This window comes from Meleagris gallopavo, chromosome 1 (genome assembly GCF_000146605.3).
Source record: "Meleagris gallopavo isolate NT-WF06-2002-E0010 breed Aviagen turkey brand Nicholas breeding stock chromosome 1, Turkey_5.1, whole genome shotgun sequence".
Lineage (NCBI taxonomy): Eukaryota > Metazoa > Chordata > Aves > Galliformes > Phasianidae > Meleagris > Meleagris gallopavo.
The window spans coordinates 55,182,175-55,195,962 of NC_015011.2; the positions used below are offsets into that span (position 1 = coordinate 55,182,175).

Below are 13,788 nucleotides of genomic sequence, written 5' to 3' on the forward strand. Positions count from 1 at the left end.
AAAGGGAAAGAAACCTCCAAGGAAATCAGTGTACATCAGCAAAAAGGAATGCCCAGGACTGTTAGATGTCCACAGGCAGCACTTTGAAGGTTGAGTAAATATAAGGAACTTTTTTGATAACAGCTGGAGGGCAGCACTGAAAATATTTCAGAAATATGAGAAAAAATGATGTGGGTGCCCAGTATACTCACGCAGCAGGATCAGTCAGTATTTTAAGACAATATCATAAAAAATTAAGAAACAGAATACTGATATAAAATGTGCAGAACTTCCAACCATTTATTTACTCATACGGATTTTAGTTTACAGCTTAAATTCTCAGTTAAATTAGCCATTATGCAGAAGGGCACTCAGGCATGTGCTCAGTGTTGAATAAGTGCTTTACTACAACTTACTTCAGGAGCTTGAACATCGGTTTAGATCTAAGTGCATCTTTTGATAATGATTATCTAATTCTGCAGTCCTTTCAGAAGGATCACAGAATTATAGAATCATAAAGGTTGGAAAAGACCTGAAGTTCATCTAGTCACTCATTCCCACCATGCCCACTAACTCCATCCTGCAATGCAATATCCACATGGTTCTTGAGTACCTCCAGTGACAGTGACTCCACAACAGCCAGTGCATCAACACTCTTTCAGTGAAGAAACTTGTCTTGATATCCAATCTGAACCTTTACTGATGCAATTTAAGGCCATTGCCTCCTGTTCTATCACTGTTACTTGGGAGAACAGGCCAATCCCCACCTCACCATAACCTCATTTCATATTGTTATAAAGAGCGACAAGGTTTCCCCTAAGCCTCTTCTGCACACTGACTGACTCCAGTTCCCTCAGCCACTCTCCCTACAATTGTACTCCAGATCCTTAACAGCTCCATTGCCCTTCTCAGGACATGCTCAAGGGCTTCAGTGTCTTTCTCATTGGAAGGGCCCAAAACTGAACACAGTACTTGAGATTCAGCTTCACCAGTGCCAAGTACAAGAGGACAATCACCTCCCTTGTCCTGCTGAATATAGCATGGGCCAAGTACTGATAAGACCCACAGAAGTGATCACAACTCCTTGCAGTACTTTGTCTCATCTTTATATGTAGTAATATTATGCAGCACTTAAGAGGACAATAGCAATTTCAAATTTGTTAATTTTTAATTAATGTAAGCATTAGGTATTGCTCAAAAGTAGAGCCCAGACTTAAAATATGAAAAATAATAATTTTTTCCTACTCTTATCTACTATTTTGCCTAATCTTCTGAACAGAACATCACAAATTTTACAATCAAAATAATACTGATACATTATCAGAATGCTATATATCCCATTGCAATAAAAGTTAATTGAGGAAAGAATGCACTGAATTATATAATTGAGCTAAATTTGAAATGTCAAAACATAAGCTATGTTGTATGCTCAATTGGGACAAACTGGAAAGAATTATGGGTTGATAAAAAGGACAAAGGACTTTAAAAAAAAAAAATCACTTCCATTAACCAGTTCATGTTTGGGTTGTTTACTCATTTTTTTTTAATTTTATTATTGTTAAACAATAATAGATTTTGCAAATTTCTGAGAACATTTATAACATTTTTGTGTAGAAATGGATCCCATAAAAATGCCACTATTAGCCATTAGTCATTATTGGAAGAACATTCTGATCAAAATATTCCACTTAGGAAAACTACCTTAGTAAATGCTTTACCAAGTAAATAATTGGCTTCAGCAGAAAAAGGAACTTGCTTTGCTAAACAACTTTACAAGTTCAAGATATTTGTAGTCTTGCTTCTCATAGCAGGAAGATTTCAGCTATCAGCTCCTGTACATAACTTTTGGAAGTTCCTGGCAGAGATATTTCATGTTATTGGCTTCAAATTTTGCCACCAAGATATAATGATATCTGTCTAGTATGAATGTCAAGAGGATCTCACATGTGTACATTTCTTAGAAGAGCTAAACATAATTAATTCTAAAATCTCTTATTGGCTTGACAGATTTTTTAATGTATGACTTATTTCCTAGATAGAAAGCTCATGATAAGCCAGCTGAAACCAAGAAATGAATGATCCCTCCTTATTTCTACTAATATCGGTAGCATGACAACCTATGTGCCTGTCAGCTCCTATGAAATACTATTCAAAGGAAAAATCCCAAATGAATTTTGTTTAGTGTGCTTGCTTATGAGACATTGATAGACTGAGAAAAGAATGTTTAACTAATCAAAAATTTGTATCTGCTGTTCAACTGGATCTATTAAGAGAAGGAACCAAATTTCATAGAATCACAGAATTTGCCTTCCTATGTTTTAAGTTGGAGCAGGACAAAATTTGAGAGAGCTCTGGGTATTCAATAATGACACCCCAGATGCTATCATGACAGCTAAATTTTGGAAGTATTAGGCTTAGAGAATCCGATTAATAGGCTTCAGGAAAAAAAAAATCCAGTGAAAAGCTTGTAACTTACAACTCAGTGAGTGAAAATAGTCTGGAAAAAAAAATCCAACAAATCTTTATCTTCCTATTCATAATATTTTTCAGTGATACACAGAAAACAATGCATACTCACAAATCAAAATATTACTGTAGCATACTCCTGGCATGCTATTCTGTTTAGTCTTATGAAACAAATAATTTTTAGCAGACAATGTACAGTATAGAGGCCCTCAGTGAATTGCAATCTACCAAGTAAGCATGTTTTTCTTTTTGTTTAATTTATAGTCCCTGGAAAAAAAAGACATTTAAAAACCTATTGTCTGGGTTTACAAACCTCATGAGGATAGTTAGTTCTTAGCTGATTGTACTGCTGGCTAAAATGTTAGACATACTTTACCACTAGAGGTCTTTTCATTTACGGATGTACTGAGGCCTCATGGGTTCTTCATCAGTGGACATATGTTTTAATCACAGGGAACTGCAAAATGCAGTGTTGTCTTCAAACTGACAACTGCAGACCAGATACGTGGATATTAACCTAGAATTTCTGTGTAGGAGGTAAAAATTTCTCAGAGAGAAATGGAATTTTCATCTTTGTTGATATACCCTTTCCCTTTATTTAGCTTCAGTAATTTCTAAAAGCTGAATTCCTGCCAAACTCTGAATAACAGAGTTTTGGTCTCAGCGATAAAACCGAAGAGGAAAAAATATAATTAAAAAAAAAAAAAACTTGAGCTGACTGAATTGAGTTACTTCATTTTTTTTGGCTCTTTCTTTCCTTTTTTTCCATATTTTGGGTTTTTATCCAATGTGGATTGTCTCTACATGGAAACATTTAATGCTGAAAATGTCAAAACAAAACATTTAATCTTTTCAGAATTTTACTGTCTGAGACCAAATTCTACCAGAATTTAAAAATAGATGTAGTAAGACATCAATTATTTTGTTTCTGCTGTGAATTTACTGTTCATTCATTTCTAGAGTCATAGAAGGGCAACTACACATCCAACTGGGCTTTATACAAAGAAGCCCCAGAAATAATAGGTCTGTAATCTTTGCATAGTATGTCAGTGAAAACTCTAGATAGTAAAGAAATCAGAAATCCTTGACAGTGTGAGAGTTCTGTGAATCAAAGTGTAACTCTTTACTGGAGCTGAGTGGAAAAGATAGTAAAATATATTTTCTACAGATGCCCAGTATAAATACTAAATACAGGAAGGACCATGTTATGTTAGTCCGGTTTTCCATCCTGTGCAAAGCTATACAATATAAACTTTTTGAACTTGCAAATCTTGCAGCCTATGTAGTTCTATAGAGTTTTCATTTCTCGTTTGAATATGCTCTAACTTCATACAGTCGCTTAATTTCATTTTTCTCATTTGAAAGTACTTGAAAATACTGCACAGGTATGATCTTTAATCATCGGCTACCTCAATCAATACAGTGATCAGCTTTTGTCTAAAAGCTAAAGGATAAATTTCTTTTGCAAGTCCTTTAAATGCTGGGATGTGGCTTTCTTCCTCCCCATTTTCAGTGCCAAGATAGTTCAAGAAAATCTTCTGATAATAATTTTCTAAGAAGATATATGCTTGCTCAAATGCTTAAACTGCAACCACTCATAGACAGAGGTCAAACCTGGCCATTTCCAAGAGTGTCCTTGACAGCTGTTATCTAAGGACATAGTCATAGATACTGTATCTATCACTGTTGTAGCTAATTCAGGTAAACATAATGCAACTTAATATGACTGCTGCTGAGATCTTTGCATTTTCTTTCTAACATGAAAACTTTCCATTTGTGTTTTGAATAGGTAAGCCTACAGGGTATGGATCCAGCAGTAGACGCTTACACCACAAGGGAATAGTGGATGAATGCTGCTTCCAGAGTTGTGACCTGAGGAGGCTGGAGATGTACTGTGCTCCAATAAAGCCACCTAAATCTGCACGCTCTGTACGTGCTCAGCGCCACACTGATATGCCAAAAGCACAAAAGGTAGGCCAGGCCAAAAGACAAAAAGTTCTATTTTAGGAAAAGAAATTTATGTCAAGGCTGGTTACTTAGTAAACAACTGATGTGTTCTGGCTACTAGAGACACTGAGACTTAGTGGGTTGGGGAAAATAGCATCCATGATAGAAAATAAGGAGAAGATGCATCTCTTAGAATGCTGAATAAAAACCTGCAACTGCTAGGCTAGTAGTTGTGAGGCTTTATCCTGCTTCTGGGTATTAACTGAGATGTACTTACGTCATCTGATCATAAATAGCACCTAAAACCTCTTTCAAAAAAGAAATCAAACACTGAGTTTTTAAATACTCATTTATCCAGAAAATACTCACTCATCCTTTTTTGTAAGGAAGAAGCAGACTGAGTGACTGAGAGCTCTTCTAGTATTCTTTTTATTGTGCAAATGAACAAATCATTTTCTTTCATCATTGTTTCGGCTTTTTAGGGTTTTTTATTTACCAGAAATAAATTAAATTGATAATTTAACTCCAGTCATTACATACTTCATTTTAACTGTTTAATGCTTAATATGTGTATTCTCCAAGAATTGTAAATATTCATTGGTATTATTTGTATAGTCACAGAATTCAGAGCATTCAGACATATGCCTCTGTTGTATAGATACTGTACATATATGTAGTTAAATCTCTTTTATCCTCAACAGAGCCTATAGTTCAGCTAGGCTGCCATTAAGGTCTCTTCCAACTCTCTTTCATATTTGAGTTCTGAACATCTGTTTTACATGTTATCTGTCATCTTCTGTAAACCTACAATAATATATTTTATTGCCGTTAACCTTTTCTCTCCTATATATATGTTGGTTCCTTTCCTACAGCTTTCTGAAAACTTTTTCAATAAGGAATTAAACTGCATGAAATCTAAGATATCATATAAAGCTAGGAAACCAGTCCTATGTACTAATTTTCTTAACGTTATCTTCATTAAATAACAACCGTAAATGTTCTAACGTCACTTGTCTTCCATAAAATAACCAAAGAGAATCCTTTCCATCTCTTCCTTAAGGATTTTCAACCTTTTAAAGTAATGGCTGTATGATTCTTCCTGAGAAATATCACCTTAGCCATGAACATCTCAGAAGATCCACACAAATGTATGTAGAACATATGCAGAACACAAATATGGACAGAAAAACTCTGTAGTTTATTCATATCAAGCCTTCTAAGGCTTGTGGAGAAAGAAGAAAACAAACTTGGCCTGTAGTCTTTGCACTTCTTCCCATACTTATTGCTAGGGTGATGGGTAAAATGTTCTATAACATGTGAACGAAGACAAGATATCTGCTAGCTCTTTGATAGATCTCCATGCCACTTTCCTTAGAGGGCCAAGGAATTATGTCATTCTTTAAGATGATATATTTTTCTCTGTAGGAATACGTGCAGGAAGACACTTTCACAAACTGGAAGAGTCAGAATGAAGGCCTTGCGCCTTTGCACATTAGAGAAGAAGGAGGTGTTTGAGAAAGAATACTGTGTGTCAGGGCCTAGCTCCCATTCCTCAGAGAAGAGATGAGATATCAAACTTTAAGTTTTCAGGAAGCTTTTAGGACAATGCTTTTAGATATTGCTTCTAGGCTGCCCAGCGTGGAGTCAGAAGCTGCACTTGATGATCCTTATAGGTCCCCTCCAATCTAGGATATTCTAATTTAAGAGGAAAAAATTAGAGTGAATGTGTAGTAACTGAGATGAACTACCTGCAGCAGACAGCATTCAGGAAATGAAAAGGAGGAAAAACAAGAGGTGAAAAGGACAGTAAAAAGACAATGAAAAACAGAGTAAAAAATAAAGGAAGGGAATTAGATTAAAGAGTCTCATAAGATGAAATATACTGAAGAACTGAACGAACTACGAAGTACAGAGTTTTGAGAAAATGGGAAAGAAAATAAAATTAGAGAAAAATTTCCTATTAAAGAAAAGAACACCGATAAAAAAATGTATAGGAGATCTGAAGCAAAAAAAAATCATAAATACTTTTTGATGGGAAATTGGCAATAAAATATTAGAAATCTTATGGGAAAAAAAAAGCTGAATTTCACCTTCATCTCTGTTAATGGATAAAATTATATTGAGGAAACAAAAATACAGGAGTAGGAGAAACTATACTATAATTCTAATTTGTGCTAGATAAGAGGAACATATAGTTAAAAGAAATAGAATGCAATAAGAAAAAAATTATACATCAGAAAGCTCTAATACATATTTTCGTGTTATTATTTACTCTTTCTTTTTGCAACAGTACATGCTTCCATTAAAGAAAGACAATGCTATGTGCTTATCTTTTCTTTGGATTGGTTCTTCCAAGATGAACATGTTTAGTTAATTCTGTGTTGATATGTTACTGATTTTAACAAAAATATATATGTATTTTTTTCTGCTCTAGAGTATTTTTCTCTCTGATTATCATGCCAGGTATATGATATAGATCTTAAACATACAGAAAGAATATATAAGATAATGTGAAGGATCCCTATAAATTCTTATTTAGATGCAGAATCTAAAGTAGGATTAATTGTAACATTAGATGATCTCATTCTTAGATTCTGTACACAATCATGTTATTCATGCTTTCAGTGTAGTTTTTATTTCCAGGAATAACAGAATCTCAATAAACTTACTACAGTGGAGGTGGTTGTTCTGATTATAGGTTAAACTGATGCAGATCTTTAGTCATCACCTCCAGGGGTGGTGACTCTTCCAGCTATTCCTCCCTGAGCCTGTAGAGTTGACAGAGGTTGTTGTGGCCAAAGTGTAGGATCCAGTCTTGTTGAACTTCATCCAGTTGGCTTCAGACCAGAGATCTCCAGGTAGATCAGCACTTTCTCCCAACTTGGTGTCATCTGAAAACTTACTGAGGGTGCACTCAATCCCCTCTTCCAGACCAATAAAGATGTTAAACAGGTCAGGACCCAATACGAACCCCTAGGGAACACCAATCATGACTGATAACCAGCTGGATTTATTTATTTCTCCAGCCAGCTCTTTATCTAGCAAGGAGCGTATCTGTGCAAGCCATGGGCTGCCAGTTTCCCCAGGAGAGTACTGTGGGAGATAGCATCAAAGGCTTTGCTGAAGTCTAGGTGGACTATGTCAACACCTTTCCCCACACCCACCAGGTGGATCACTCTATCATAGAAAGATATTGGATTGGTCAAGCAGAACTTGCCTTTCATGAACCCAAGCAGGCTGGGCCTGATTCCCAGGCTGTCCCTCACATGTTGTGTTTCAGTTTAATGTTTAGACTGAAAAAAAAGATGTTTGGGCCAACTGTTCTGGACAGTTCAGCTATGAGAAACAGAATTATTTTACATCCCCCGCAACACTAAGGCCAATACTATACCAACTGCTTTCCTGTCTTTAATTTATTTAATTTGATATATATATCACTTTTTTATTTATCATATATCTGTCATATATCTATTTATCATATATCTAAGACTAATATTCTTTATTTTTATATATCTCATTAGTAGATTGAATGAAAAAAAAAATGTTTTGAAAAAGGAAGATGTCCCTGAACTTTTAACAAAGAGAATGAGTGTGAAACCAAAGCACATTACAGATCTTTTTTTCCTAACATTATGAGAATAACTACTGACCTTATTTTTAGATTAGAATCTCATTTAATGAGAAAATGCATTAACTAGTAAGGTGGGAATAAGAAACAGGGAGAAAAACTTTGAAAAACAACTGTTCTTGGTTCAAGTAAAGGAGACTGAACTGTTTCCACAACAATTATGCATATACACAAGGGAAAACTGCAACTTTTTAAAATGAAGCAGTGCCATAAAGCCAATGACACAAAGCTGACACAAAGGCTACAAGATGCCTTGAGAATTATAATGAATTTGGCATTGATAAGGCTGATTATAAAATTCACTAGCCAAAGAACAGGAAAAAATAAAAGTAATTTAGTGCCATTCCCTTGCATCCTAAGCAAGAAGACCGAAGAGATGTACAATTTGGTATAATTTTACTCATCCTCAGAATTCTATTCCTTATTCTTCTTTAGGATTTATATGTGGAAAATACACAAATGTATTAACAACCAAGTAGTAGTAGGAAGTGAGTTCTCTCAAAAGATCAAATACTAGCCAACATCCTTTCAGATTATATCTCATCTTCAAAATTTAAATAAATACTAAGTGAGACTGAGAAACAGAGTGAAAATATGATGGTTTTACTCTAAGAAAATCTCATTGAGAAAACAGAAAGCATATTGCATGATTTCTCATTAGTCTTTCTAAGATTGGCTTAATGTTTTGTAACTGGCTCTTTATCAACTCACAGATATATTTACAGACCAAAACATGCTTAATGGCATTAATCCTAATTTCTATTACATCCATACTACATTACCAAAGCCAGCGAGGGACCTTTTATGTGTAAGAGATAGAAGGACTTGGCCTCTTCACTTCAGAAAATTTTCTCCCATTGCTTACTTTCCAGTCTTGTTATTTTGTTACCAACCACACTGCCCACAAACCTAAAAAACTTTCAAATAGACCTTAGAGAGTCCGTAGCTAAGATATCATGTGTGTTACTACAAACATTAGACTTTCCATTTATTACCAATAAAGCAAGAGATCTTTTAATGCCAATATGAGTTTTGGAAGTCCATCCTAATAGCATAAGAATGCTGTTGCATGCTTCCCAGCACATTTCATCTTAGCTAAATGACCTTTACTGTCACTGAGGTTGTTGTTATCCGTAAGTCTCCAAATATCCATGCTTAAGGTGGTAGGCTTCTCTGTTCACAAAGTGACTTATGCAAAGTTGACATTTCGCAACTGGCATCTTAAAATGCTTATTACATTTGTCTATATCTAAATATCAGCTTAAAAGATCAGACAAACAAACATTACATACACACAAAAAATCATTTTTAGTTACTTAATTTCAAAGTCTATAGAAATAAGGCAAGATTTTCTATACTAGAGTAAAGACAGGTCTGAGATCCTGATTCAGGCATTCATATTTTGTTTTAAATAGTCTCAACATTGCATACTTGGAAAAAAATGTGTTATATGTGTCAAAGGACTTTCTGGCATGCATGTTAATCTATTTATGGATCAAAATGCTGATTCCAGATGAGAAACTGTTCTAAAAGTTACCTGCCATCTTCCCTCAGTTTCAAAGCTAGCCTGTGTATTGTGACAACTCTTTCTCCATATACATGCAAGTATTTATTAACAGCTATTACTGAAAGCTTGCTTTATTTCAGTGATTAAGCAATTTTGAGGTCAGACAACAACATTAGTTGAGAGAATTTATTACTGAAGTGAAAATAGCTGTTGTTTCATAATAAGGCTCTTACTTTTCTTATAAATGATGAATGCGCAGCCTTTAAGAATATATGTACTTTTTTTTTTTTTTGCAAATAGAATGCAGTGTATAATTTGTTTCTTATATACTAGTAAACTTTCCTCAAAAAAGAGATTCTAGATGCAGCAGTAACAAGGCTATTTTGTTTTGTTGCCATGAGGGAAAAACAAGACAGATGAGTCAATGAATTCCCATCTTCTTAGTGCATCGTTACAATATAAGCACTTCATAGAATCATAGAACTTAGGTTGGAAAAGACCTTAAAGGTTATCAAGCACAACCATCAACCTGACTGAGACCTATCTTCATGTGTTTCAGTGCTATGTCCACGCACCCCTTAAATACCTCTAAGGACCAGATTATAACACTTCCCTAGACAGGCTGTTCCAGTGCCTAACCAACCTTTCCATGAAGCGGTTCTTCTTGATATCTAACTTAAACCTCCCCCGCCTCAACTTCTGGCCACTTCCTCTATTGCTTGGAAAAAGAGACCAGCATTCTCCTCACTGCAACCTCCTTTTAGGTAGCTGTAGAGAGCTATGAATGCTCCCTTCAGCCACCTTTTCTCCAGACTAAACAGCCCCAGGTCCCTCGGCCACTCCGCATAACTCTTGTTTTCTAGTCCCTTAACCAGCTTAATTGCTTTTCTCTGTGCAAAATCCTTCTCATACTGAAGGGCCCAAAAGTGAACACAGTATTTGAGATATAGTCATGTAAAAAGAGGTAATCACTTCGCTAGTCCTACTTGCCACACTATTTCTGATGCAGGCCAGGATACCATTGGCTTTCTTGGCCACTTGGACTTACATCTGGCCCCTGATCTGGCTGCTAACCAGCTTTTCAGGTTCTTTTCTGCTGGACACATTTCAAGCCACTCCAGCAACATACTGCTGCATGGAGTGTTACAACCCAAGCACACCAGCCAGCATTCAGCCTCATTGAATGTCACACAACTGGACACAGCCCATCATCAGCCCATCCAGGTACCCCTGCAGAGCCTCCTGCCCTTGTGCAGATCAACACTCCTACTCAACTTGGTCACATCTGCAAGCTTACTGAGAATGCACTTGGTCTCTTGATTCAGATCATTGATAATAGAATTAAGCAAAATACTTGTAGGATCCTTAGCTCATGTGAAGTGCTACATTGATAGTTTAACTGAAAATCCAGAATGAGTACTTTAGGGTGAAAACTAAAAGTGCAAGTGAGAGGAAACTAGAGAAAGAAAAGGTAGCTTTAGAAAAGCTGGAGAGAAACAAACAACCAAACAGCAATAGGATAATAGTTTTTGGAAAAGCAGAATTCTGTTGAAGTTTTTGTTTCTGCACTCAATCCATTCTAAGAAAATTATTTTATAACTCTATTAGTAAAATCTGATGAAGGTAAGCCCACATTCTATTGCATTGATAGAACTAGGTGATTAATCTCTTCTTCATTCAGTATTGTACATTAGGCTAAGAAAACCTATAAAGGAAGATTCCTAACACAGAAATATCTTTGTTATGAATGCTTCACTGTTAACAAATTTCTCTTGTCAGTGATGATAATTTTAAGTTTAGTTCAATGTTATTGTTTGGTTGTATAATTAATTTAACACTTGTTTGTTTCATTGGATTTTGTATTTTTATATATTCTAATAAACATAATTCAACATGTACCCATTAGAATCCAATCCAAAACCAATGTCAATCAATAAGCTGTATATGAGCTAAAGTTTTGTAATCTTTCATCAGTTTCTGATTTTACATTTTAACAGATACAAAAAGCAAAGTAAAAAATCACATATAAAATAGTACTTTATATAGGAAATTGTTTAAAAATATATATACTGTAATGCACCAAATTGGCTTCTATTTTCCTTCTGTCCATCAGAAAAGCAGATATTTTCATTACTTTTTAAGTTTCAGGGAATGTTACATTTCTTTTTCTAGGACTAAAATAGAAGTCAGTGCAGTGGCACATCTCCATACATATGCCTCACCTTTCTCAGTGAAATTTCATATTTTGTGGTTTTCTTATGACAGCAGCCATAATTTCTTTTCACAAAGAATTTCACTCCTGATGAAGACTATAAAAATAGAAAGTCACTTGTCAATTCTGCCTCTATTCCAATAGAGAATGGGAAGTTTGGATGCAAGCTAATATTTACCAGCATGGTAAAGGAAGAAATCAAACAAAAAAATGGATATAGCAACTTCTAGTGCTTCCAGAAACTAGCTTGTGTGTGAAAAGACAGTGAACTGAGGGCATTATTCATTCCAAAACCCTCTTGATTTGCTTGTCACATCACTCTGATTATGAGAATACAAATGATTTGGCTGCTGCTGCTGCAGTGAACCCACATATTTTAAAATACTGCTAGAGGTCTTATCCAACAAAAACCTTACCTACACATCCAATATGCAGCTTATGCAACATGAAGGTAACAGAATTCCACCTGGTCATTTTGAAAACCTCTGCTCACTGGGTACCAGAGCCCAGAAGGCTCCATAAAGCCTACAGACACAACTTTAAAGTTCCCTTGGCCCCTTTGCATCCTACTTTCGAAAATGCCCTTGTTCTGAAAGAAAAAAAATTTATGATATTTAACTGTATGTCTAAGCCCATCTATGTTCTCATGTATAGAGGTTTCCTCTGCCAAAATGCTCCAAAGTAACAGCTTCCACTTGGTTGACTTTCTCCAAATATCATTAATATGCAAAATGCAGTTATGTTGCAACTATATAGGTCAACAATGACAGTAATCAAGATGTTCATACCTAGAAGGAGAGGAAAATTAAAGTACAAATTTTAGATAGTCAAGTTCTCAGTGATCTGGCAGAAAAGCTCTAATACTTCTAGCATTTAGAATAACTTTTTTCTTACTAATTTGTGTGATCATATAGAACATTAAAATCTTTCTTTGTTGTTGTTGTTTTTTTTTTTTACATCTTTTTTACATCTTCAGGAACTGCATTTGAAGAATACAAGTAGAGGGAACACAGGAAACAGAAACTACAGAATGTAAGATCATGCCATCCAAAAGAATGAAGAATGAATGTGCCATCTGCAGGATACTTTGCTGTAAATAAATTATTTGTTAAACATTGGAAGACTAAAAAAACTATGGTTTAATAAGCTTGATGCAATCTCAACCAATGGGCATTCTCCCAGTGAACAATGCAACTAAACATTCCAATATTAAGTCTTTTAGAAAACAGAACATTTTAACCAGCTCAGAGCTAAAAAAAATCTGTGGTTGATATATTACTGTGTGTTAACCTCTTTTAGATGTCCTGCACAAAATCTCTTAAAGTCCTGTGCCCCTCAAAAGCCTACAAATTTATGGGCCTTTGATGGATCCAATTGCACTAAATTAACCTATGAACACTGGCTGCTGGAGTCATTCATCAGCCTTGTCTAAGTGGTGTTTTTTATTTGCACTTCTATACAAGCAACAGGCTGTTTGTTCTACAGCGTCTGATAACATTGTTTGTCTACCCCTTCATATTTGCACAGTCTGACATTCCCAGTAACAGCAGCAGTAAGGTAACATATACGGTTTTGAACATCCATTAATTCCATCTGTGACATTTTGACAGAACATGGGTTACAGATACGATTGTTTTAAGACAGCTTTATTTTTCCTTCTCTTGCAAAGATGCAGTTTATTGCAATTTGTGAGACAAAAGATTTTTAAAAGCAGTTACAGCATACATAGGCTCTCAAAGCATTAATGATTCTTCCAGGTAATTGTTTGCAACAGTATAGGTAACTTTTTTCTTCCTCCATATAATGCAGTATGTAAAATTTAGCATATCAATAATACGCATATATCAAACAGTATGTAAAAATCTCTGTTTTATAGTACAACGGTGCTATTTTATAGTTTGTTATATGAAAGGGTCTGGCCAAAACAGTAATAGGTAAAAGCAAATATGGAAACATGACGTTTAAATAATAAAATAATTCTGTGAATATTTGGTTTAATTTACTAAAATGGTTATGGATTCCAATATGGAAAAAACTTCCATCTTCACA

The 13,788-nt window shown here is 35.1% G+C and overlaps 2 protein-coding genes across 2 annotated transcripts in view; one reads left to right on the plus strand and one right to left on the minus strand.

Moving 5' to 3' along the window:
* The window catches only part of LOC100544119 (PCNA-interacting partner), a 44,465-nt gene extending 44,053 nt beyond the window's left edge, over positions 1–412 (minus strand). The window contains exon 1 of the mRNA XM_010713484.3: positions 396–412. Within this exon, the coding sequence (XP_010711786.1) occupies positions 396–412 (17 nt within the window). The remainder of the gene's footprint in view (positions 1–395) is intronic.
* A 3,822-nt stretch (positions 413–4,234) lies between these two features.
* LOC104911603 (insulin-like growth factor I) lies at positions 4,235–13,782 on the plus strand (the record flags this gene model as incomplete). The annotated part of the gene is given in 2 exon segments (XM_010713193.2): positions 4,235–4,416; positions 12,716–13,782. Coding segments are annotated over 2 exon segments (242 nt in total), but the record flags the coding sequence as incomplete, so codon positions are not given.
* Positions 13,783–13,788: the final 6 nt, after the last annotated feature.